Below are 20,928 nucleotides of genomic sequence, written 5' to 3' on the forward strand. Positions count from 1 at the left end.
AGCAGAGTTTTGGGATTCAGGCACAGCAGTGGCTGCAGAGCTGGGGGTTCAGGCTTGACGTCAGGAGGAATGGGAGGGTGGGAGAAGGGAGCAGCCAGGGAGAGAGGGGGCATGGAAGTGGTGGGACACAGGGAGCCAGGCTGGGGCCAGGAGTTCAGGCATCTTGTACGCACCCACAGTACTGCAGGGGGACCCCCAGAACTCTCAGAGCATGGAAACCAAATCCACCTCAGAGAGAGCAAGGAAAGCACCAGCTCAAGGGGGGTAGTGGGTTTTGGGGTCATGTGATGCCCATCCTCCTCCCCCCATCCTTCCTGTCGTGACACCTTGATCACGATTTGTCTGACTGTGGCCACTGCATCAGCAATAAAGCTCACCCAAATGCTTCCTGTGCCTCTGGACAGGTCCATGCCCCCAGACCCCAAATTGAGGCGCAGGGGGTGTCTGGGAATGGACTCAGCAACCTCAGCCAGGGGCAGTTTTTCCCTCTCCCACACCCATAGCCCACCCTGAACTGGGCACCCTGGGACACCTGGACAACCTAACCTGGGTGTCCCTGGTCACCCACTCAGAACCCCTGCAAATGGGGCACCCAGGACCCCCCAAATGGGACAGCCAAACCCCGCAAATGGGGCACCCTGCTGCTGCTGGACACAGACAACCAGGCACCCAGAGCCATGCAGACACCCCAAAACTCTGGAGTCATGAAGAACTGAACACCCCAGGACCACCCCACAGTCACCTAAAACCCTTTGAGTACACCCAGAACTGGGAATCCTGGGGCTGCCCCAGGGTCACCCCGAACTCCAAGGTAATCCGAAACTGGGTGCCTCAGGATCACCCTAAAACTCCGGGGTGACCCCAAAACTGAGCACCCCAAATCCCCGGGGTCACCCAGAACTGTTCTCCCCCCTGGCACCACGGGGCGGGGGCCGTTTTGGGGATGCAGCAGCACACGGGTGTCCCCTGGGAGGCTCCCCCTGCTCCGGGACACCCACGTGCGTGGCTGAGAGGCGGCTCCCGGTACAGGTGAAACGCCGTTTTGGGGGGTATTTCTGCAGCCGCGCAGAGCCGTGGCCCCAGCGGGAGCAGTATCCGCACCACGGGGTCCTCATGCCCCTTGCCCCCGCACTCCTGCCCCTTGGGAGGCCCCTGCTAACGCGGGCACCACGGGGCCGTTGGGACATCCCACACCGAGAATCCGACCGGCCCCGGGGTGAGAGCACCAGGGGCGTCGCCCGAGCACCGACGGTGTCACTGAAACCGGGGGGCCGGGGCGGTGCGGGGCGGTGCAGCCCCCGATGGGGAGGGAGCGGGCCCGGCAGGGGGCGCCGTAACCGAGCCGGGGGCGCTGCTGTACGCGGCGGGGCCGGCAGGGGGCGCCGCTAATGCACCGGGGCCGCCGTTAACGCACCGGGGGCGGAGCGGCGCGCGGCGGGGCGGGCAGGGGCCCGGTGCAGCCCCGGCCCGTCCGGTCTCCGGTCCGTCCCGGATCCGGCTGCGGCAGCGCGGGGCGGGGGCTGTCGGGGGTGTCCGGCTCCGCTTCCCCCGCTCAGTACCGGGGAACCGGTGTAGGGCACACGGCGGCGGCGATGGACGGCCGGGCGGCGGCATGAGGCGGCGGAGGCGGCGGGGAGCATGGCGGCGGCGGGCGGCGGCGGGGCGCGGCGGGGGCTGCTGAAGCGGAAGCCGAACTTCACGTTGCAGGAGCTGGAGGTGCTGATGAGCGAAGTGCTCCGGTACGAGCCGCTGCTGTTCGGCGCCGCCGCCGGTACCGTGAACGCGTACGAGAAGCAGAAGATCTGGTGGCGGATCACGCACAAGGTGAACGCCGCCGGCCGCCACCAGCGCGACATCGGCGAGGTGAAGAACCGCTGGCGGGGGCTACGCCGCCGCGCCGGGGACAAGATCAGCCGGCACCGGCTGGAGCGGCAGGGCCCGGCCGGCAGGGCCGCCGCCAGGAACGGGAACACCGGGAGCACCGGGAATAACGGGAGCAACGGGAACGGCGCGGCCGAGCCCGGCCCGGGGCCCGCCCCCGCCCCCGTCTGGGGTCCTCGCGGCGCCGCCGGAACCGACCCTTCGATGCGCAGCGCCGAGGGGTCGGCACAGCACGGTGAATGTGCGGGCAGCGGCAGCGGGACGGGGCAGGGACACGGGGATGCTGGGCCGGGACGGAAGAGTGGAGAGACGTACACGGAGGACACGGACATGCGGGACCGGGACTAGGACAGGGGAGAGCGGGGCAGGGTCGCGGGGATGCTGGGACCGGGTTCCACTGGGACCGGGTTCCGGAGGGACCGGCACAGGTGTATGGTGGGACAGGGACATGAAGAACCAGGACACAGACATGGGGCAGGATGGGGGACGAAATAGGGGCCACGGATGAGTTGGAATGGGACCTGGAGAAATGGGTTTAGGAAGTGGGGACAAGCAACAGGTACATGGGGACGCTGGGACCAGGACATATGCATGGAGGAATTTCTCCCCAGTATGCCATCTAACCCTGGTTTCAAGAGAGACAAGGACGAGCACCAGAACATGCAGGACCAGGACATGGACATGGGAAACCAGGACACAGACACAGGGCCACTGGGACTGGGAGAGGTTGGGAGGAAGAGGGACACAAGGGGACCAGGAAGCAAGGGGATCAGGATACAGGAGACCACGATAGTGACATGGAGATACTGTGACCAAGATATGGGGGTCCAGGACACAGACATGAGTGACTGGGACTTGGATGCAAGAGAACTGAGACTGAAACAGGTCACTGGAACCAGGGGAGGTGCATGCAGGGACACAGGAGACCAGGACCAGCAAAGGGACACAGCCAGACCAGAACACAGGGGCAGGTGCATGGGGAGATGGGGATGGGGACTCAGGGGACCTGGATCAGCACCTGGAGAACCAGGATACAGGGCATCAGGACAGGGACATGAGGAACTGGGACAGGGACACAGAGGCACAGAGGCACTGGTCCCTCCAGTACAGGGACATGGAGTAACCAGGACACAGGGGACCAGGACAGAAACATGGTTCTGAGACAGGGACACAGGAGACCAGGACCAAGAGAACGGGATGAGGAGCAAGAAACTGGGAGCAAGACAGGTGTGTAGAGGGACCAGGACAGGAACACAGGAGATTAAGGCTAGGACAGGGACACTGGGACCATGCCATGGGGGACAGGGACATGGATACAGGGGACAATGGCAGGGACATGGAGGATTGGGATAGGAACATGAGGGATATGGAGGCATGCTAAGGCATCACTAGGCCTGGGAAGATACATGGAGGGACTGGGACACAGATCCAGGCAAAAAGAGCAGGGATGTGAAGGGACTGGGACCAAGATGTGGGAAAAACCAGGACCAGGACACTGGGACCACTACAGGTGAATGGAGGGACTGGGCAGGAACAGTGGGGCAGGGACACAGAGGGAACATAGAGTCAGGGCAAAGGGATACAAACGTGGAATATTGGGACAGGTGACAGGGATGTGGGAGGACCAGGACAGGGACACAGGAGACAGGGAGAGTAACAGGGGCACCTATACCAGGACAGAAGGGTACCGGGATCAGGACAAGGATATGGGTGACTGGGATTAGGGCAGGGACAAAAGGCACAGGCTACTGGGACCAGGACAGGGATAAGAAGGGGCTGGGAACAGGACAAAGATGTGGTGGGACTGGGACAGTGACATGGGGCAGGACCAAGACAGAGACAAAGAACATTCCATACTGGGACCAGAACAGGGACATGAGGGTTAGTGGGCTGAGAACTGGGACGTGGTGGTACCAGGACCAAACAAAGACATAGAGGCACCATGTTCAGGACAGGGATATGGGTGGACTGGGGCAGGGACGTGGGGGTACCAGGACCATACAGGCACATGGGGACACCACATTCAGGACAGGGGTATGGGAGTACTGGGGACAGGAGAGGGACAAGGGACAGGGGATGGGGTTGAACTATCATGAGGGACACGGAACTATGGAGATAAGTATAGATGGAACTGGGACTGGGTGCAGGAGATGGGATGTATGAGCACAGGGATGGAGACAACAGGGTCTGTCACTTGGTCCGTGGGGCACCGGGAACACGGGAGATCCCTGCAGCTGCCCTGTGCTCGCCCTCGGTCCCACAGGTGTAAAGGAGGAGCCGGTAAAGGAGGAGCCTTTGGAGGTGAAGACTGAGCCCTTCCACGGCCCCGCTGCCGACGGCGTTCCCGGCCGCCGCTCAGACTGTCGGCTGCCCCGCCCCGGCATCTGCCCGCCCAACGAGCTGTGCGAGGGCTGGAGCCGGAGCCCCCCGCGCTCCGCACCCTCCGAACTCTCCCTCGGCGACCTCCACGGGCAGCAGGAGCCGCTGGGCTCCGACTTCCCGAGTCTGCTGTTGGAGCAGGAGGCCGAGCAGCTCAGTCACTGCGGCGCGGGAGAGGCAGGGCCCCCCGGGGGGCTGGACGGGACCCCCGAGCGCCCGCAGCTCAGCCTCGTGCAGTCCAATGAGCGGCTGGTGCAGGAGATGCGGGCGTTCCGCCGGGAATACGCCGAGAGCCGTCGGGAGACCACGGCGGTGCTGCGCGGCATCGCCCAGGCGCTGGGCGGGCTCAGTCGCAGCCTGACCGAAATCCGTGACCTCTACCTCCGGGAGCGGGGGGTCCCCAAATCCTGAGCCTCCCACGCAGCTGGCTGTGTACACACACTCCAGAACCCACGTCGCTACTTTTATTATTATTTCTTTTCCTGTCCATCCCACTTCAATAAAACTCGGAGCTGCACCCCCATGGCTCCCCCCACTCCAGGCACCTCAGAGGGTTTTTGGGGATGATGCAGAGGGCTGGGAGATGGAACAGGATGGAACAGGGGTTTGTCCTTCCAGGTGGCTCTGCCTGGCTTTTCTTCTGGACTGATGGACTTTGGTCCCAAATTTAGCCAGCAGTGCTGGCAGGGATGAATCCCACCAGGAACAACCATCGAGGTAACACACCACCCACCCTCCCCCGCTTATTCCTGTCCAGGGGAGGGGGCATGGATAGAGGAATTGTTCACACGCCCACAGTCCCAATCCCGGCACAGAGTTTGCTGTTTTCTCACCCGAAAGAATCCAGGGGTGGTTTCACGCTCCGTTTTGAGTGATGGGGGCTGAGTGGGCAGCCAGCACTCCAGGCTGGCTCATCCAAGCGGCTGATTTGGTGGGAATTACCCATCCCAACACAATTTTGGGAGGGAGAAGTCTCGGGAGCAGAAGGGACAGAGCAGAATTCATGTTTCCTCACATTACAATTCGCGGGAAGGGTTTGGGGGCGTTGCCTTTCCTTTTTTCCCCATTAGAATCACCGAGACAACACCAGGCTGTGGGCACAAGACGTGGTTTAATGCCAACCCCGGAGGGAAGAGCCGGGGGTGAATCCAGGGGTAGTGTGCAGGGAGACAGCGGTGCACGGCCCTCGGAGGACCCCCTGGGAACCCCTCCGCGGGTGCTCGGGGCCACTGGCACCCAGAGCCAGGGGAGAAGGCGCCCACAAAGGGCCCAGTGTGTGGCACAAGGGCCACCCTGTTCTGCTGGCACCGGATCACCCCAGGATGGCTGGGAAGAGCCCGATCCAGCGCTGGCTAAGGCAGCCCCCCAGCGCCAGGGGGGGTCCCTGGGGTCCCCAGCCTGGGCCCGCTGGCCGGCGGCGGGTACGGGGGTCCCCGCGGGGACTCATGCTCCAGGGTAGCTGGGTTGCGCCGGGACATAGGGTGGTGGTGCTGCAGGGGGAGCAGATGCGGTGTCACCAGGCCACCAGGCCCCCCGGGGAATAGGGAGGGTTCCTGTTCCCCCCCAGTGCTCACCTGTGGGGTTGTAGACAGGGGGGCCGGAGGGGTACATGGGGTACTGGGCAGCAGGGCCAGGCGGGGGGTACATGGCCATGGGGGTGAAGCCAGGCTGGGGAGGTGTAGGGCCGGCTTTGGGGTCCACAGGGAAGGGAGCTGGTGGAGCTGCGGGGTGGTAGCTGGACAGGGGAATTTCCGGGCCTGTGGGAGAGATTGGGGAGGTCTGCAGCACCCCGACACAGGGACAGGGATGGTGCTTAAGAGTGGTGGTGGCCCTAAGGTTGGTGGCCACTGGGGTGTCATCCAGACCCTCACCACAGTGCCCAATTTTCCCCCCGCAATCCCTCCACCGTGTACCTCAGGATGTCTCCTTCTCCCCACCCCTGTACCCTACCCCTCCTCCTACACCTTCATTCCTGCAGTCCACCCCCCACCCTCCTGATCCCCCCCTTCATTCCAACAGCTCCCCTTCTCTTTGCCTCCCCTACCATTCCCCCCACCCCACACCTACAGGATTTTTCTGCTCCCTCTCATCTCTCATCCCTTCAGCTTCCACCTTTTACCCCAACACCCTCCTTGCCTCTTCCCAAACCCCTCCACTCTCTACCTACAGGACCCTCCTGCACCTCCCACCCGTATAGCCCCCACACACACAGCAATTCCCACAGGCCTCTGTCCAGGCCCCCCCAATCCCCCACCCTGTACCTACAGCATCATCATGCACCGAGCCTCCTCCTGCACCCCCCATCCGTGCATCCCCCATTCCTGCACCCTCCCATTCCCCCAGGTCCTCTTAACCCTGCACCTCCTTACCTGCAAGACCCTCTTGATCCTCTCCTCCTGCACACCCTGCATCCCCCCATCCCTACAGCCCCCCACCAGACCCCCCTTCCCCCTGAAATCCTCTAGGCCCCCTCAACCCCACTCCACCCTCTTTTCCTACAGGACCCTCCTGCACCCCCATCCCAGCCCCGCACCTTGCAGGGGTGTGCGGGAGTGCTGCCGGCGCTGGTACAAGTAGCAGCAGGAGCACATGAAGCAGCAGACGATAGTGGTGACGATGGCGATGAAAAGCACCACGGCTGAGGCGATGCCCGCGATGGTCTTGGGGCTGCGGGACCCCCGGGCGTGGGGAGCAGGGCCAGGGAGGCACCCGCAGCACACACCCCCAGCCAGCACCCACTGATAGTGCCCAGTGCCCCATGCCCAGCACCCAGTGACACTGCCCAGTGCCCAGAACCAATGCCCGGTGACATTGTCCAGCACTGCTATCAGCACCTAGTAGCAGTAGCAGTGACCACTGCCCAGCACCCAGTAGCATTGCCCACCCAGTAGCAGTGCCCAGTACCCAGTGCCAATGCCCTGTACTAGTGCCCTCTGCCCAGTGACTAGCATCCAGTGGGAGTAACCAGTGCCCAGCACCCAGTGCAAGTTTCCAGTACCAGCATCCAGCACCCAGTGCCAGCACCCAGTACCAGTGACCAATCTGCAGCATCCATCCCCCAATGTGCAGTGCCCAGTATCAGTGCCCAGTACCAGTGTCCAGCACCCAGAACCCAATACCAGCACCCAGTACCAATGCCAAGAGCCTGGCACCCAGTACCAGTACCAAGTGCACAGCACCTAGTAGGAGTCCCAACACCCACTGCAAAGCACCAATGCCCAGTACCACTGGCCAGAGACCAACAACCCAGTACCAGTACCCAACACCCAGTACCACTGCCCAGTGCCCAACAACCAGCACTCAATGCCCATCACCCAATGTTAGTGTCCAGCACCCAGAGCCAACAGCCTGGCAACCCAGTAGCACTGCCCAGTGCCCAGTATCACTCCCCAGTGCTCAGAACCGGTGCACATCCAGTAACAGTGCCCAGTGCCCAACACCCAGTGCCCCCAGCAAGTACCAGTGCAGAGCACCCAGCACCCGCTGCCACTGCTCAGTACCAATGTCCAACCCCCAGTAACAGTGCCTAGCACCCAGTACCAGTGACCAGCACCCACTACCCCACACCCACTGCAAGAGCCCAGATACCACTGCCCAGTACCCAATACCAGTGTCCAGCACTACTGCCGAGTGCAGAGCATACAGTGACCAGCACCCAGTACAACTGCCTATCCCCAGCACCCAGTACTAGTGCCTATCACCCAGTCCCAGCACCCAGGCTGCCCAGGAGAGCCCCCAGCCCCATCAGCCCCAGCTGTGGCACCTGAAGGCAAGGCAATGGCGCTGCTGGCGCTCGGTGAGCAGGCGCAGAGGGTCTCGGCAGCAGTACCGCTGGTGGCACGTGCCGCAGCAGAAGGTGAAGAACTCGCAGTCGAAGCCAGGGTGCCATGACCCGTTTCTGTCCACGTACCACAGGCAGTCTTCACCCCCGGCCACTGTGGATAGCCACCCACCACCAGGGCCTTGGAGCACCTCGCCATCACCACCCTCAGGGGCACCAGCAGCGCCCCATGCCCTTCCTCTCCCACATGAGCACAGCCTGTATCCCACTGTGTCCTATTCCCCTTGTACCCCAGTCCATCCTGCCCCATGGATCCCCAAAGTATGCCCCTATACACTCCCAAATACCCTGCTGCTTCCTGTCCCCCTGTCCCTCATACCCAGCCCCACATCTCCTATACCCTGCTGTGTCCTGCCCCATGGACCCACAAACGGTGTCCCTATGTACCCCCCAACCCCTGCTCTGCTCCAACCTGCCCCATATCCCTTAAAACCCTGCTCCATTCTGCCCCTGTGTACCCCCATATCCTGCCCCATCCCACTCGACTTCCTTCCAAACCCTGCCCCTATGTACCCCCATACTTGGCTCCATCCAACCCTACATCCTTGCAGACGCCACTCCATCCCACCCAGCTCTCCAACCCCTCCAGATTCCTCCAGATCTCCCCAGCTTCCCCTCCTTCCGCGTGTTCCAGTGGCACTTCCCACTCTATTTCTGTCCGGAGCCACCTGTCTTCCCAGAAATAGCCGCGGGCCGAGGTCCGGGGGCGGCCAGAGGCGCCGGAGCAGCTACGGAAATGGGCTTTGCGGGAATCTCACATGGCATTATTCACACATCCCAAAATGGGATCACGGCAGTTCAGGGACAAGTGGGGAAACTGAGGCACAGGGTTCGTGCATGGAAAGCCCCCAGACTCCCCGGGGCTGGGCATCCCGGCTCGGTCAGCCACCGTCTCCCTGCCTGCTGCTCCCGGGGTCACCCCGAAAGCGGCAAATGAGAGGCGGGTTTGGGGGGAGTAGACACAGTGCCCAGGGGGACACTTTGTTGCAAGCAACCCCCAGTCAAAGGGGCCGTGTGTGACACGACTCATAGTCACGGCTGGCGGCACTTAGTCCCTCCCACCCAGCGGGATCCCCGTGTCACAGATGGTGGCACCGTGTCCAGTCGCAGGGTGGCACCGGCTCCCCCGGCCCTCCCCGGTCCCCGTATATCTCTTACCCATCGAGGCGGCCACGGCCACCAGCAGGGTCCCGGCCAGGGGCCAGCCGCTCCCGGGGCCCCCGGGCCCCATCCCGGGGCCGGGCCCGGTGTCCCCGCTCAGAGCTGTCCGGGACAAGGGCGGCGGCTGCGCGGCGGCACCGGGACCGGGGCCGCTCCCGTGGCCGGTCCTGGTGCCGCCCGGTGCCGGTGCCGCGGGGCCGCTCCCTCTGCCGGTGTCTCCCGGTGCCGTTCGGTGCCGGTGCGGGGCCGGCGCAGGCCCGCAGTGACGCCGCAGCCCGGCGGCGCTCGGTTGCTGCCCGGTGTCCTCCCCTCTCCCGTCCCCCCGGCGCCGCCTCCCGCCGCAGCCACCGGCCCCCGCCCGCCCCCACCGGGAGGAGCGACGCCGCTGGCCCCGGGCACTGGCAGGGCCGGGCGGGAATGCGGGGACCAGAGTGTCTCTGGCACTGCCCACCCACCACTGCACCCCCCACCGGAAACCCTTATTTCCCCTCTTCTTGCACCCCATCTCTTCGCTCGTCCTTGCACCACTCCCCGCACCCCATCCCCGACATTCAATCCCTTCCCTACCCCCTGCTCCCCATCATTTCCCCTCCCAGCACCCCTTCTCCCACCTCATCCCACCCCTGCACTCCTTATTTGCCTACCCTGCACCCCATCCCTTCTCTGCACCCCATCACTTTGATTCACAGCACCCTTTCTCCAACCCCATCCTTTCCCAGAGCACCTTATTTTCCTCCCCCTGCACCCCATCCTTGCAGCCCTCCACTGCACCCTTCCTGCCCACCCTCATGCACCCCAACCCCGCACCCTTCACCTCCATTCCATCCTTCCTTTCTACTCCTTGCCCCTTTCCCAGCCTGGGTCACTGGGTGCCAGGGTTGCACAGCTGGATCTGGGGCACCCTCTTGCCACTGGGATCACCCCATTACTGCCCCGAGCACAGCCAGACCCCAAATCCACAGAGTCCCATCCTGGCAATGCCAACGGGACCCAAGGATGGGGGACCTCAGAGGGGACATGGAGGTGACACATCCTGAGAGTGACGTATCCCAAAAACCAGTTTTATTAGAGACCAGAACCTCAAATTCAGGGTCATGGCGACACCAAGGTCACCATAAGCACTGGGGTCACAGTGTCCCTATCAGCATTGCAGTGCCAGTGAGGGAACACAGGGTGGGGGCCAGCCCCTGCCACCCCACTGTGGCTCCCTCCTGTGCCCCACACTGGGGTGGGGAGGCATGAGACGTCCTTGCCGCCCCTGGGCCAGCCAGGATGTGCCCCCGCCCCGGGGTGAGGACACGGCACTCACACTTGGGTGACAATCTCGCCGTTCTCGGGCATGTAGACCTGCACGGGCACACCGGCTGCTGAGCGCCGCAGCACCTGCACCGGGGGACCCTGGGGGAACAAAGACCCTGTGGGTGTTGGCATCCTACCTTGTCGGAGGGGCACCACTGGGGGCACGTCCTGGCACAAGGGTTGAGCTGGAGGAGCTGTGGGGGCATGGCCACAGGTCCTCACTTGCCCAGCCTGTGTCCCAGCTGTGCCACAGGTGCATTTGTCCCAGTGAGACTGCCAGGTGGAAAGGGGGAGCTAGTCACTGAAATGCCTGCAGGGATCCTTCCCTGCTCAAGGGCACCCCAGTGCTACCACAGGGAACCACATGGATCCTGCCCTAGGGACCCCCCTGAAGTCCTGGTCCTTCCCATAGGACTCTCATGGGACCCCAGTTTTGCCCCAGTAATCCCCTTAAGGTTCTGGTCTTTCCCATGGGATCCCAGTTCTGTAACAAGAACCCCCATGGGGTCCTTGTCTTGCCCTTGGGATCTTCAAGAGAAAGCAGGGACCTACATGGAAATCCAGTCCTGCTCCAGAGACACCCTTAAGGTCCTGGCCCTACCCCAGGGACTCACATGGGACCCCAGTCCTGCCCCAGGGGGTCTTGGTTCTGCCCCTGGGACCTACACGGAACTCCAAACCTGTCCATGGGATCCTCAGCAGGTCCTCATCCTGCCCCGAAGGATCTTAAAAACCTTACTTCTGTTCCCAAGAACAGAAGACCCTGGTCCTGGCTGTTGGACTTCCTCAGGAACCCAGTCTTGCCCCAGGGACTCCTCTGGGACCCAAATTCTTCCTTTGTGATTCCCTCAGGACCCTAATCTCCCATGGGGATCCACTCAGGGTGCTGGTCCTGCCGCAGGAACTATCAGGGACCCTCCAGACCCAACCTATGGGACCTTGGACCTGCTCAGAGAACCCTCAGAAGGTCCCAATCCTGCCTCAAAGGATCTTAAAGGACCTTGATCCTCTCCTCAGGACCCTCCTGAGACCATGTTCCTGCCCCAGGCTCCTTTCTGGAATCCCAGTCCTGTCCCAACAACCCTCACAGTACCCCATGGACTCCCTCAGGACTTCACTCCTGCTCCAGAAATCCTCATGGGACCCCACCAGAGCTGCATGTCCCTACACTACCTCAGGGTAACAACTCTTGTCACCTGCAGGACAGCACCCAGGGGATCCCCCTTCTCCCACATGGCCACTCCCAGCCAGACCCCATGTCATACCTGAACCAGTGACAGGATTCCATGAGCAATGGGCACGTCCCTGGTGGTCCCACCATGGAGTCTCTGGAAAGCCCCTTGCCGGTCGAGGGAGTGGGGCCGGGCACTCCTCAGCCGGGCACGTTGGTGCCATGACTTGAGCTCCTCTGTGACGGCGGCCTTGGAGAGCCCCCGGGCCCCGGCGGGCGCGTAGTCTTTGAGCGAGGGGGTGCGCACGATGCGGCTACGGGAGGGCACCAGGCGCTGGTACCGCAGTGGGGCCAGATCCTGCTCGTACAGGAAAGTCAGGGGGCCAGCAGGTGGCAGGAGCTGGAGGGCACCCCGTGGGTAGTAACCAGGCTCGGCAAGGGGCAGCGGAACTGCGAAGGACATGTCAGGGTTGCTGCTGCCCAGGGAGGTGGCGTGGGAGATGCTGGAGAGGTCAGAGATGCTGTCATCGGAGCCAGAGCGGCACGCAGGGCCGGGGGTCAGGATGCAGGAGGTGGGCACAGTGACTGTGTAGTAGGTGGGGCGCCGGCGGGGTGCGGCACTGCGGCCCCGTGGCTCAGCTGGCTGCCAGCATGGGTCCACCCTGCAGGCAAGACACTGTGGCTGCAGGAGGACCCTTCCCCTCACCCTAAAGCCAGGGCAAGCCCTGGGAAAGGTGTACCCATGGGTACAGCCAGCCACCCCGTGGGGAGACATCTAACTTCCTCCCATGGGATTAGTTCCACCTTTCCTGAGGGGCAGTCGCCAGCCTCCTCCCAAGGGATTAGTTCACCCTCCCCATGAGGCTGACCTCTATAGTCTCCATAGGCTTACTTCCATCCTCTCCATGGGATCATCTCCAACCTCTTCCCAATGGACTTCTGTCCGTCCTCCCCACAGGATTTTCTCCCACATCCCCATAGGATTATCCTCATTCTGTCTCTGGGATTATCTCAATCCTCCCCATAATATTGTCTCCATCCTCCCAATGACTGAGCTCCATCATCTCCATGGGGTTAGTTCCATCCCCTCCCCATGGGATTATGTCCGTCCTCCCCAAAAGATTTTCTCCATCCTCCCCATAGAGTGAGGTCCACACTTCCCTTGGTGTTCTCTCCATTATCTTTTCCATAGGATTATCTCCATCCTCCTCCCCATGGGTTTAGCTCCATTATCTCCATGAGGTTCTCTTCATCCTCTCCCACAGGACTACTCCCATCCTCCTTCCCACAGGGTTAGCTCCATTTTACTGCCAGTGGGACTATCTCCATCCTTCCTATGGGATTATTTCCAACATCCTCCCCGTAAGCTGAGCTCCATCATCTTCACGGGGTCATTCCCATCCTCCTTCCCATGGACTGAGCTCCATCCTCCACATGGGATTATCTCCATCCCCCTCTCCATGGGGTTATCAACATCCTCCCTAGCAGAAACCCTTGTCTATCCTCCCCAAGCTCAGGACATACCTCAGAGATTGGGTCTGTCCCTGCCGTCCTGATGGCTCAGGGGTGCTGGGAGCACTGGAACCTGCCTGCCGGCACAGCACCAGGGTCCGGATGGGGACAAACCGGTAGGGAGGGTCCCCTGTCCTGGACTTTGGGGGACCTGCAGGGTCAGGGCTGCTGGGGGCCAAGGAGCTGGCAGGGGCAGCCATCAGGGACCCAAGACAGCATTGGGAGCTCTGGGTTTCCCCATCCTCAGGGTCGATGCTGGGATTTTTGGTCCTCTCGTAGGGTCTGTCCAGGCTGGTCTCCTGCCAGGTAATGGGTGGGGTCACCAGAAGCCCTGACTCCTCCTCCTCCTCCTCCTTGGTGGGGTCCTTGGGAGATGGGGACCTCTGTGGAGTGGCAAGTCCTGGTGGCCGTGTGTCCTCTGCTGGAGAGATGGAGGGTTGGGATGGAGGGGACATAAAGAGAGAGTTGGGATGGAGGGAACAGGTGGATAGTTGGTATGGAGGGGAGAGATGGAGGGTTGGGATGGAGGGGACATAAAGAGAGAGTTGAGATGGAGGGAACAGGTGGATAGTTGGTATGGAGGGGAGATATGGGGGGTTGGGATGGAAGAGACACACAGGGGAACAGCATGGAGGGGATAGACGGCAGCGGAACGGGATGGAGGCGACACAGGGAGAGTAGAGATAGAGGGGACACAGGAAGAGTTGGAATGGAGGGAACATACCAGGGATCTCCCCTGGTCCCCACAGCCCCCTCACCCTCCTCCAGCAGGCCAGTGTCAAACATGGAGCTCTTGTCAGAGGCACTGAGTTCTATGGGGCAGGGCCCTGTGAGAACAGAGCTGGGGCCGCCTCCAGGTGCCAAAGCGCTCCCACGGCCCCGCCACCACCCAGCACGTCCCCGCGGGCCTCCACTCCCCCCTCCCACGCCACCTGTCCCAACACGCTCCGGGACGGCAGCGGTACCGGCCAGGCCGGCTCTGCTGAGCCGTGTGCAGCTCCCAGCCTGCCTGGGATGGGCAGGCTGGGGGCACCAACAGGGAAGGAGACGCCACCACCATGGCCCGGTTCCTTGAAGGGGACAGGGATGGAGAGAATGGGAACTGCCTTGGATGGCTGCCACTGGGATGGGGACATAGCAGCTGGGCCACATCCTGTCCCCCTTTGGGGGCAGGTGCTGAGGACAGGTGACTGGGGATAGTTATGAGGTGCAAGCAGCAAGGGTGAACTATTAGGGTACTTTCAGAAGGGTGCAATCAACGGAAGTGAAGTATTGGAGTGGATTCAGTGGGGTACTGCTGGGGATGATTTATCAGGGTGCATGCACTATGGATGGACTTTTGGGGTGCATTCAGGGGGTACATATGCCAGGAATGGTTATTGGGTTGCATGCACTGGGGACTACTTTTTGGGGTGCACTCACAAGGGTACAACCACCAGATGAAGTATTGGGGTACCTTCAAAAGGGTGCATTGACAGTGAGAGCGTATCAAGGTGCATGTACCAGGGATGGCCTTCCAGGGGGCATCCAAGGGGTATATTCAGCAGGGATGGGAAATTGGGGTGCATTCACCAGGGGGTGTTGGGGGCGTGCATTTATTGGGGATGTAGAACCAGGTTGTATTCACAGGGGATGGGAAGTTGGAGTGCATCCAAGGGGTGTATTCACCAGGAATGGGAATTTGGGGTGCATCCAGGGAAGTGCATTCACCAGGGGACTAGGGTGCAGCATTTTGGATGGGATATTGGGAAGGGACACACAGGGGAATGATAGAGGGGCATGCATCCAGAGGGGTGCATGCACTTGGGATGAAGGACTGGGCAGCATCCAGTGGGGTGTATTCACAAGGAATGGGTAATTTAGATGCATTCCCCAGGGACATCCTACCAAGCAGCACCCCTCCCTGCTCTCCAGCATCCCCCCCCCATCATGGGGCTCAGAGGGACTCACCCTTGGCAGTACTGATGTCCCGCTGCCCTGCCAGGAGCCGCCGCTGACTCAGGACCTGCTCCAGATCCCGCAGCTTCTGCTCCTCCCGGAGTGCTGCTGTCTGCCGCCTCTTCCGCACCTGCCGGCCGATGTTCTCCTCGCGGCAGAGCCGGCGGGCGGCCTCGGCAATCTGCAGCTGCAGTGCCCGCTCCCGTTCCAGAGGGTCCTGGGGGCAGGGGGACACGCTCAGAAATGCACCTCAACACCCCCGAGTCCCCCATCATACTTAACATCCCAACACCACCCATAGCACTTGGGATCCCAACCCTTCCCAGTATCTCATCTGGGACCCCAACACCCAGCATCGCTTTTGGAACCCAACACCACCCATCATGCTCAGGACCCCACCACTAGCCATAACATTTGGAACTCACCTCCTCTCGTAATTCTGGCACCCTGATACACCTGGGACCCCCCCACACCCATCACCTTGGCACCCCAACCCCACACATTATGTTTAGGACTCCATGATAACCCCATTAACTCAACAGCCCAACACCACCTCATGCTTGAAAGCACCCCCCTGCCCCTCTCACCTACAGCACTTGGCACCCAACCACCACCCATGGGATGGGGATGGCAACATTTCCAGGTGACCCTCAGGCATCTTCTACAGCAGAGGGAATGGGATGGGATGGGATGGGATGGGATGGGATGGGATGGGATGGGATGGGATGGGATGGGATGGGATGGGATGGGATGGGATGGGATGGGTCCCCACCACCTCTGCACCCCAGGGACTGCCTCACCACCCCACGCAGAACGGCGATCTCATCCAGCTTGAAGGCAGCCCCGATCCTGCGACGGACCTTGGGGGGCTTCTCGCCAGCTTTCAGGGGGTACTCGCAGGGCAGGGTCCCCGTCAGCTCCTGAGGATGGCACACGGACACTGAGCAGAGCCATGGCAGTATATGAAGGTGGGCAGGGGGTCCTCATGCCCTGCTCACCGCCTCACGCAGGCACAGCTGTCGCAGCTCCTGGATGCAGCCATCAAGCTGGGCCTCCAGTGCCTGCTGCTGCCGCTGCCCCACCAGCACCCGCTCCTTCGGGGGGGACACCAGGCTGTCAGGGCCTGGAACAGATACATGGACATCTGGAGGGATGGGAGCACCCAGGTACCATCCTCCACCACTCCACAGCCTCCCTGCCTTAGTTTTCCCTCCACCGCAGGGGGAGGAAAAAGCAGCCATGACCCTCCCAGCAGCACCCATGGGCACTCCAGCTGCCCCAAAGCAGCTGTGCCTCCCTTCCCCCACAGCAGCATCCGTGGGTGTACTGACTCCCGTTGTAGGGAACACCTGTTTCCCCTACCCAGCAGCACCCATTGGTGTTCCAACCCCCCAGGGTATCCAGGAACTCCTCCCCTAGCAGCACCCATGGGTCCTCCAATGCCCCAGGGTATGCATGAAATTCCCCCAGCAGCACCATGGGTGCTTCAGCCCCCCCCCGGGACACGTGTGACGTCCCTGCTGGGGGTGGGAGGGGGGGCACAGGAGGAAGGTTTCAGTCTGACTCAGCCGTCCCAAGCCAAACCCATTTGAGTCAAATCCTGTCCACAGCACCCCCACTACACTTGGGATGCCTCCCGAAAAGCAGGGGAAGCCTCCATTCCTCCATCCCTTCATTTCCCCAAAGCTTTCTCCAGGCAGCTCATGTGTCCCTAGTGTGTCCCCATGCACCGAAGTGCTCCGTTCCCTGCCTAGGAAGGAGGGACACGTCTATCAGAGCACTCCTGGGCAACAGGGGCGTCCCAAAACCTCCCTCAGCCCCACACCCCATTCTCACCCGAGTGCAGCACGATCCCGCTGTCCATGTCACTGGCCTCCCCCATGCCGCGCCGAGAGCCTGCGGGCAACAGCGGGGACACAGCTCGTCCCCACGCTGCACCCATGGGTGCCCCCCACCCTGCACCCCTAAAATCCCTCATGTCACCCCGGGCGTGCCGCGATGGCGGTGGAGGGGAGGCGAGGCTGTGTTTGCTTTGCCTTCTTGTAGGTCCTACCATAAATAAAGGGTGCGGTGCGCCAGGCGGGGGGAGGGTGACACCCTCGAAAGGGGTCAAAGGTGGTCGGGGTGCGGTGGCGGGGAGGGCCGAGGGGCCCCTCGCTCCCGCCCCAGCTGGTTTCGCTGGGCACCTTTCCCAGTCTTCTTTTCCATCTGGGCTGGTGGCTGATCCAGGGGTGGGAGCGACCGCCGGCCTCGGAAAAGGGGGTCCCCAGCACCCCAAGACTCCCAAACTCTTGGGGAGGTAGTGAAAGGAGGGCAGTGGGACGGGGGGGAGGGGTTCACACCGCTTTTCCAGCGCCGTCGCCTGGCCATGCCTCAGTTTCCCCAGCCCGCTCCACGTCGCACTGGGCGGCCAGAGGCAGGACGGAGGCCCCGGGGGTCCCGGCGGGGTGGGAGAATCCCTTACCTGAGCCCGCCGCCGCTGCCGGCTCTGCTGCGCCGGGGCACGGACGGGTCTGGGCTTGAGCGGAGGGAGGAGCAGGGTGAGCAACATCTGCCCCAGTCCCCGCCCCGCCGGACGGCCCTGCAGCGTCTGCACCGCACGGCGCTGCACGGAATGGAACGGCACTGCACGGCATGGCACATTTGTGGCATGGCATGGAATGGCATGGTACGATATAGATGTGTCACAGCATGGCTAGCACATCACTGCAGGGGGTGGTGCAGTTCGGTGTGGTGTGGCACCACAGCCCAGCACAGCCTAGCACGGTGCTTGCTGAGGCTCCAGCCCTAGTGCCATGTAGGCATAGGCCAAGCGCAAGAACCACTGTCCCCGTCCTGGCCCTGGCCATGCACAGCAGGACAGTGCCGGGATGGTGCCACCATTGTCCCAGGATGATGTCAAGGCTCTCCCAGGCTGTGAGGCAATGATGCTGAAGACACTGTGGCCCCTCTGAGCTGGATTAGAGTTAGTTGGGCACATCCTGCATTGCTACACCTGCCAGGGTGGGGAAGAATCCTCATGGGATGGGGCTAGACAGGGTGGGCTGAGAAGGCAGGGAATAGGCAGGGTGGTGCAGGGGGCAGGCCAGGAGTGCAGGGAGCAGTCTGGGGTGCAGATTCCCCAGAACAATGGCCTGTTCCCTGCCTGGGTGCCCAGGGTGGTGCTGTCAGCCTGGGGCTGTTGGTGTGAGACCTATTCAAACCAGAGTCTCTTCATCCCTCCTGGTGCCTCCCAGCTGCAGGTGGAAAGGGCAGGGGTGAAACACATTTAACTGTGGAAATGGAAAAAAACACCAGGAGAAGACAGAGAAGAAAGGAGAGGGAGACTGAAGGAGTAAGCCACCAGGGGATGGCTGAAGGCCTTGGATGGACACCAACTGCAGTTGGGCTGGTGGCACCACTGGTAAAATGAGCCACTGGCCACCATGACCACCCTCCATCCCCACCATTCACCATTAGCCCAAGGCAATGCCACCCCATCCTTGTCTCTGTCCCATTTCCATCAAGAAAACCAGATAAAAGACTTTATTTGGTTGTTTTCTGGTTCATGGAGTCAGGGCAGGTGCAGGTCAGGGGGAGAGTGTTGCCTGCATCCCCCATATCACCCCTGGCACTGCCCTGTTGTTACCACCTCCTTCCAACCCTGGCATCTTGGTTGTCACCAGCATGGGGACACCAAGGCTCCAGGACTCACCCCCAACCACAAGCTCACTCAGAATGGCAGTGCCAGGTGATGTTCCCAGTGCCAGGATGTACTGGGGATGGGGGCAGCCCAGTGTGTGCCAGGGGGCTCAGGGAGCTCTGCTGGGCTGGCTTTGGCTTACATGTGTCAGGCGCCTGCCTCTGTCAGCTTCATCTTCTGCAGGCTGTCCCACACCTGCAGGAACCTGGGACGAGGGTCTGGCCCTAGCTCAGCCACCTCCTGCTCGTGCTGCAGGAGGGGCAGCCATGGGGTCTGGTTGGGATTCTCCCAGCCCTCCCCATGACCCAATTGTCTCCTGACACAGGCGTTCCCTCAGCTGTCACCATGACCAGGTCACTGCTGGCCACCCCTTAACCCATGTCCACCCTGTCCAGCTTCCTTCAGCCACTCCTCAATTTCCCTGGACGTTCCTCAGCTGAACTGCCCCAAGAGCCTGATCAGCACTTGGCTGTCCCCAGGGAAGGACATGGATATGTAGCTGGATGGACATGTGGAGGGTGGATGGATGGATGGATGGATGGATGGATGGATGGATGGATGGAGAATGGATGGATGGATGGATGGATGGATGGATGGATGGATGGATGGAGGGAGGGATGATGGATGGATGGATGGATGGATGGATGGATGGATGGATGATGGATGGCTGGATGGATGGATGGATGCGTGATGGATGATGGATGGATGGATGGACGGATGATGGATGGATGGATGGATGGATGGATGGATGGATGGATGGGTGATGGATGATGGATGGATGGATGGATGGATGGATGGATGGATGGATGGATGGTGGATGGATGGATGAATGAGGGATGGATGGATGATGGATGGATGGATGGATGGATGGATGGATGGATGGATGGATGGATACATGTATGGAGGTTGGATGGATGGATGGATGGATGGATGGATGGATGATGGATGGATGGATGATGGATGGATGGATGGATGGATGGATGGATGGATGGATGGATACATGTATGGAGGTTGGATGGATGGATGGATGGATGGATGGATGGATGGATGGATGATGGATGGATGGATGATGGATGGATGGATGGATGGATGGATGGATGGATGGATGGATACATGTATGGAGGTTGGATGGGGGGGGATGGATTCATGGGTACATGGATGGATGATGGATGGATTCATGCTTGTATGTATGGATACATGGGTGGATGAATGGACGGAAATGGTGAGGTGAAGGCAGGAGAACTGGCCTGGATACAGAGATGGAGGCTGGGACAGAGAGACAAGGACAAAGGATCATCACAGACCTCCTCAAGTCTGTGGTGGCACTTCCTCAGCTGCTGCTCCAGGTCAGGTGGGCATCCCTGCAGCTCCTCTTGCAGCTGCTTCAGCCACCAGCTCTCCAGCACCTTCAGGAGCTCAGCCCTGTGCCAGGGCAGGATCCCCCTGTGGTGATGGACAGGCTTCAGCAAGCCACCACACCCGGACACCCAGCTGGAGACAGGCCCATTCCCATGGGCCATTCCCCCCAGGCCCACCTGCTATGGCTGAAGAGTAGCTCCTAGTGCAGGTCCTGGTGGCTACAGGATTACCATATCAGGTTTGGCACCTTCTCAGGCTGAATAATGCTCCTGTGGCCATCAGGGGCCAGGTCCAGGGAGAGAACATCACTCCTGTCACCTTCTTGAGAGGTAGGGGATCAGCAGGGGATGGGAGCACCAGGGGATGAGTCACCAGAAGCATGGAGTCACCAGTGGGAAAGGGTCATCGGGGATGGGGTCACCACAAGGGATGGCACAACCTGGGACAGAGTCATCAGAGGATGGGGAGGAGCCACATGCCAGTATAGGGTGAGATCCTGGACATCAGCCCCTGTGTCCCCCAGCCCCTGTGGTCTTGTGGTGGCACAGCCCAGAGTCCTCACATGCTGCTCCCAGCACACTCAGGGTCCCTGTTTGCAAGTGTCCCTGTCCCAGGCCACCCTGTGGTCTCAGGCCACCCCATATCTTCCCATCTCTTCTTAGGGTCCTCATTATCCCTGAAGTACCCACCACCCATCAGGTGTCC

At 61.4% G+C, this 20,928-nt stretch overlaps 3 protein-coding genes across 4 annotated transcripts; 1 reads left to right on the plus strand and 2 right to left on the minus strand.

The window, feature by feature from the left end:
- Positions 1-1,395: 1,395 nt before the first annotated feature.
- LOC129130450 (uncharacterized) lies at positions 1,396-4,796 on the plus strand. Of its 2 annotated transcripts, none has more exons than XM_054648896.2 (2): positions 1,396-2,122; positions 4,145-4,796. In XM_054648896.2, exons 1-2 carry the CDS (start codon positions 1,639-1,641, stop codon positions 4,669-4,671), a joined length of 1,011 nt encoding a protein of 336 aa, XP_054504871.2. In that variant the 5' UTR covers positions 1,396-1,638; the 3' UTR covers positions 4,672-4,796. The 2 variants fall into 2 exon arrangements, with proteins under 2 accessions (XP_054504871.2, XP_054504872.2); XM_054648897.2 differs by having other exon boundaries at positions 1,396-2,116.
- A 556-nt stretch (positions 4,797-5,352) lies between these two features.
- SHISA4 (shisa family member 4) lies at positions 5,353-9,668 on the minus strand. The gene is made up of 5 exons (XM_054648843.2): positions 9,260-9,668; positions 8,024-8,195; positions 6,794-6,927; positions 5,835-6,017; positions 5,353-5,750 (listed from the first exon to the last, which is right to left on the minus strand). The coding sequence occupies exons 1-5, from the start codon at positions 9,330-9,332 to the stop codon at positions 5,704-5,706; spliced, it is 609 nt and encodes a 202-aa protein (XP_054504818.1). The 5' UTR covers positions 9,333-9,668; the 3' UTR covers positions 5,353-5,703.
- An 899-nt stretch (positions 9,669-10,567) lies between these two features.
- Positions 10,568-17,064, minus strand: INAVA (innate immunity activator). The gene is made up of 7 exons (XM_054648950.2): positions 17,019-17,064; positions 16,181-16,305; positions 15,983-16,102; positions 15,195-15,399; positions 13,257-13,662; positions 11,827-12,394; positions 10,568-10,660 (listed from the first exon to the last, which is right to left on the minus strand). Exons 1-7 carry the CDS (start codon positions 17,062-17,064, stop codon positions 10,568-10,570), a joined length of 1,563 nt encoding a protein of 520 aa, XP_054504925.1.
- Positions 17,065-20,928: the final 3,864 nt, after the last annotated feature.

This window comes from Agelaius phoeniceus, chromosome 25 (genome assembly GCF_051311805.1).
Source record: "Agelaius phoeniceus isolate bAgePho1 chromosome 25, bAgePho1.hap1, whole genome shotgun sequence".
Classification (NCBI taxonomy): Eukaryota; Metazoa; Chordata; class Aves; order Passeriformes; family Icteridae; genus Agelaius; species Agelaius phoeniceus.

Excerpts from the sequence above, each read along its gene's own strand:
- LOC129130450 (XM_054648896.2), top strand. The coding sequence starts at position 1,639 with ATGGCGGCGGCGGGCGGCGGCGGGGCGCGGCGGGGGCTGCTGAAGCGG. Across the intron at positions 2,123-4,144 it reads GTCGGCACAGCACGGTGAAT|GTGTAAAGGAGGAGCCGGTA; the intron begins GTGCGGGCAGCG and ends TCGGTCCCACAG.
- SHISA4 (XM_054648843.2), bottom strand. The coding sequence starts at position 9,332 with ATGGGGCCCGGGGGCCCCGGGAGCGGCTGGCCCCTGGCCGGGACCCTG. Across the intron at positions 6,018-6,793 it reads CTCCCGCACACCCCTGCAAG|GCCCGGAAATTCCCCTGTCC; the intron begins GTGCGGGGCTGG and ends TCTCTCCCACAG. Across the intron at positions 5,751-5,834 it reads CCCTGTCTACAACCCCACAG|CACCACCACCCTATGTCCCG; the intron begins GTGAGCACTGGG and ends CTCCCCCTGCAG.
- INAVA (XM_054648950.2), bottom strand. The coding sequence starts at position 17,064 with ATGGGGGAGGCCAGTGACATGGACAGCGGGATCGTGCTGCACTCGG. Across the intron at positions 15,400-15,982 it reads TCGCCGTTCTGCGTGGGGTG|GACCCTCTGGAACGGGAGCG; the intron begins GTGAGGCAGTCC and ends CCCTGCCCCCAG. Across the intron at positions 10,661-11,826 it reads GAATCCTGTCACTGGTTCAG|GGTCCCCCGGTGCAGGTGCT; the intron begins GTATGACATGGG and ends TTGTTCCCCCAG.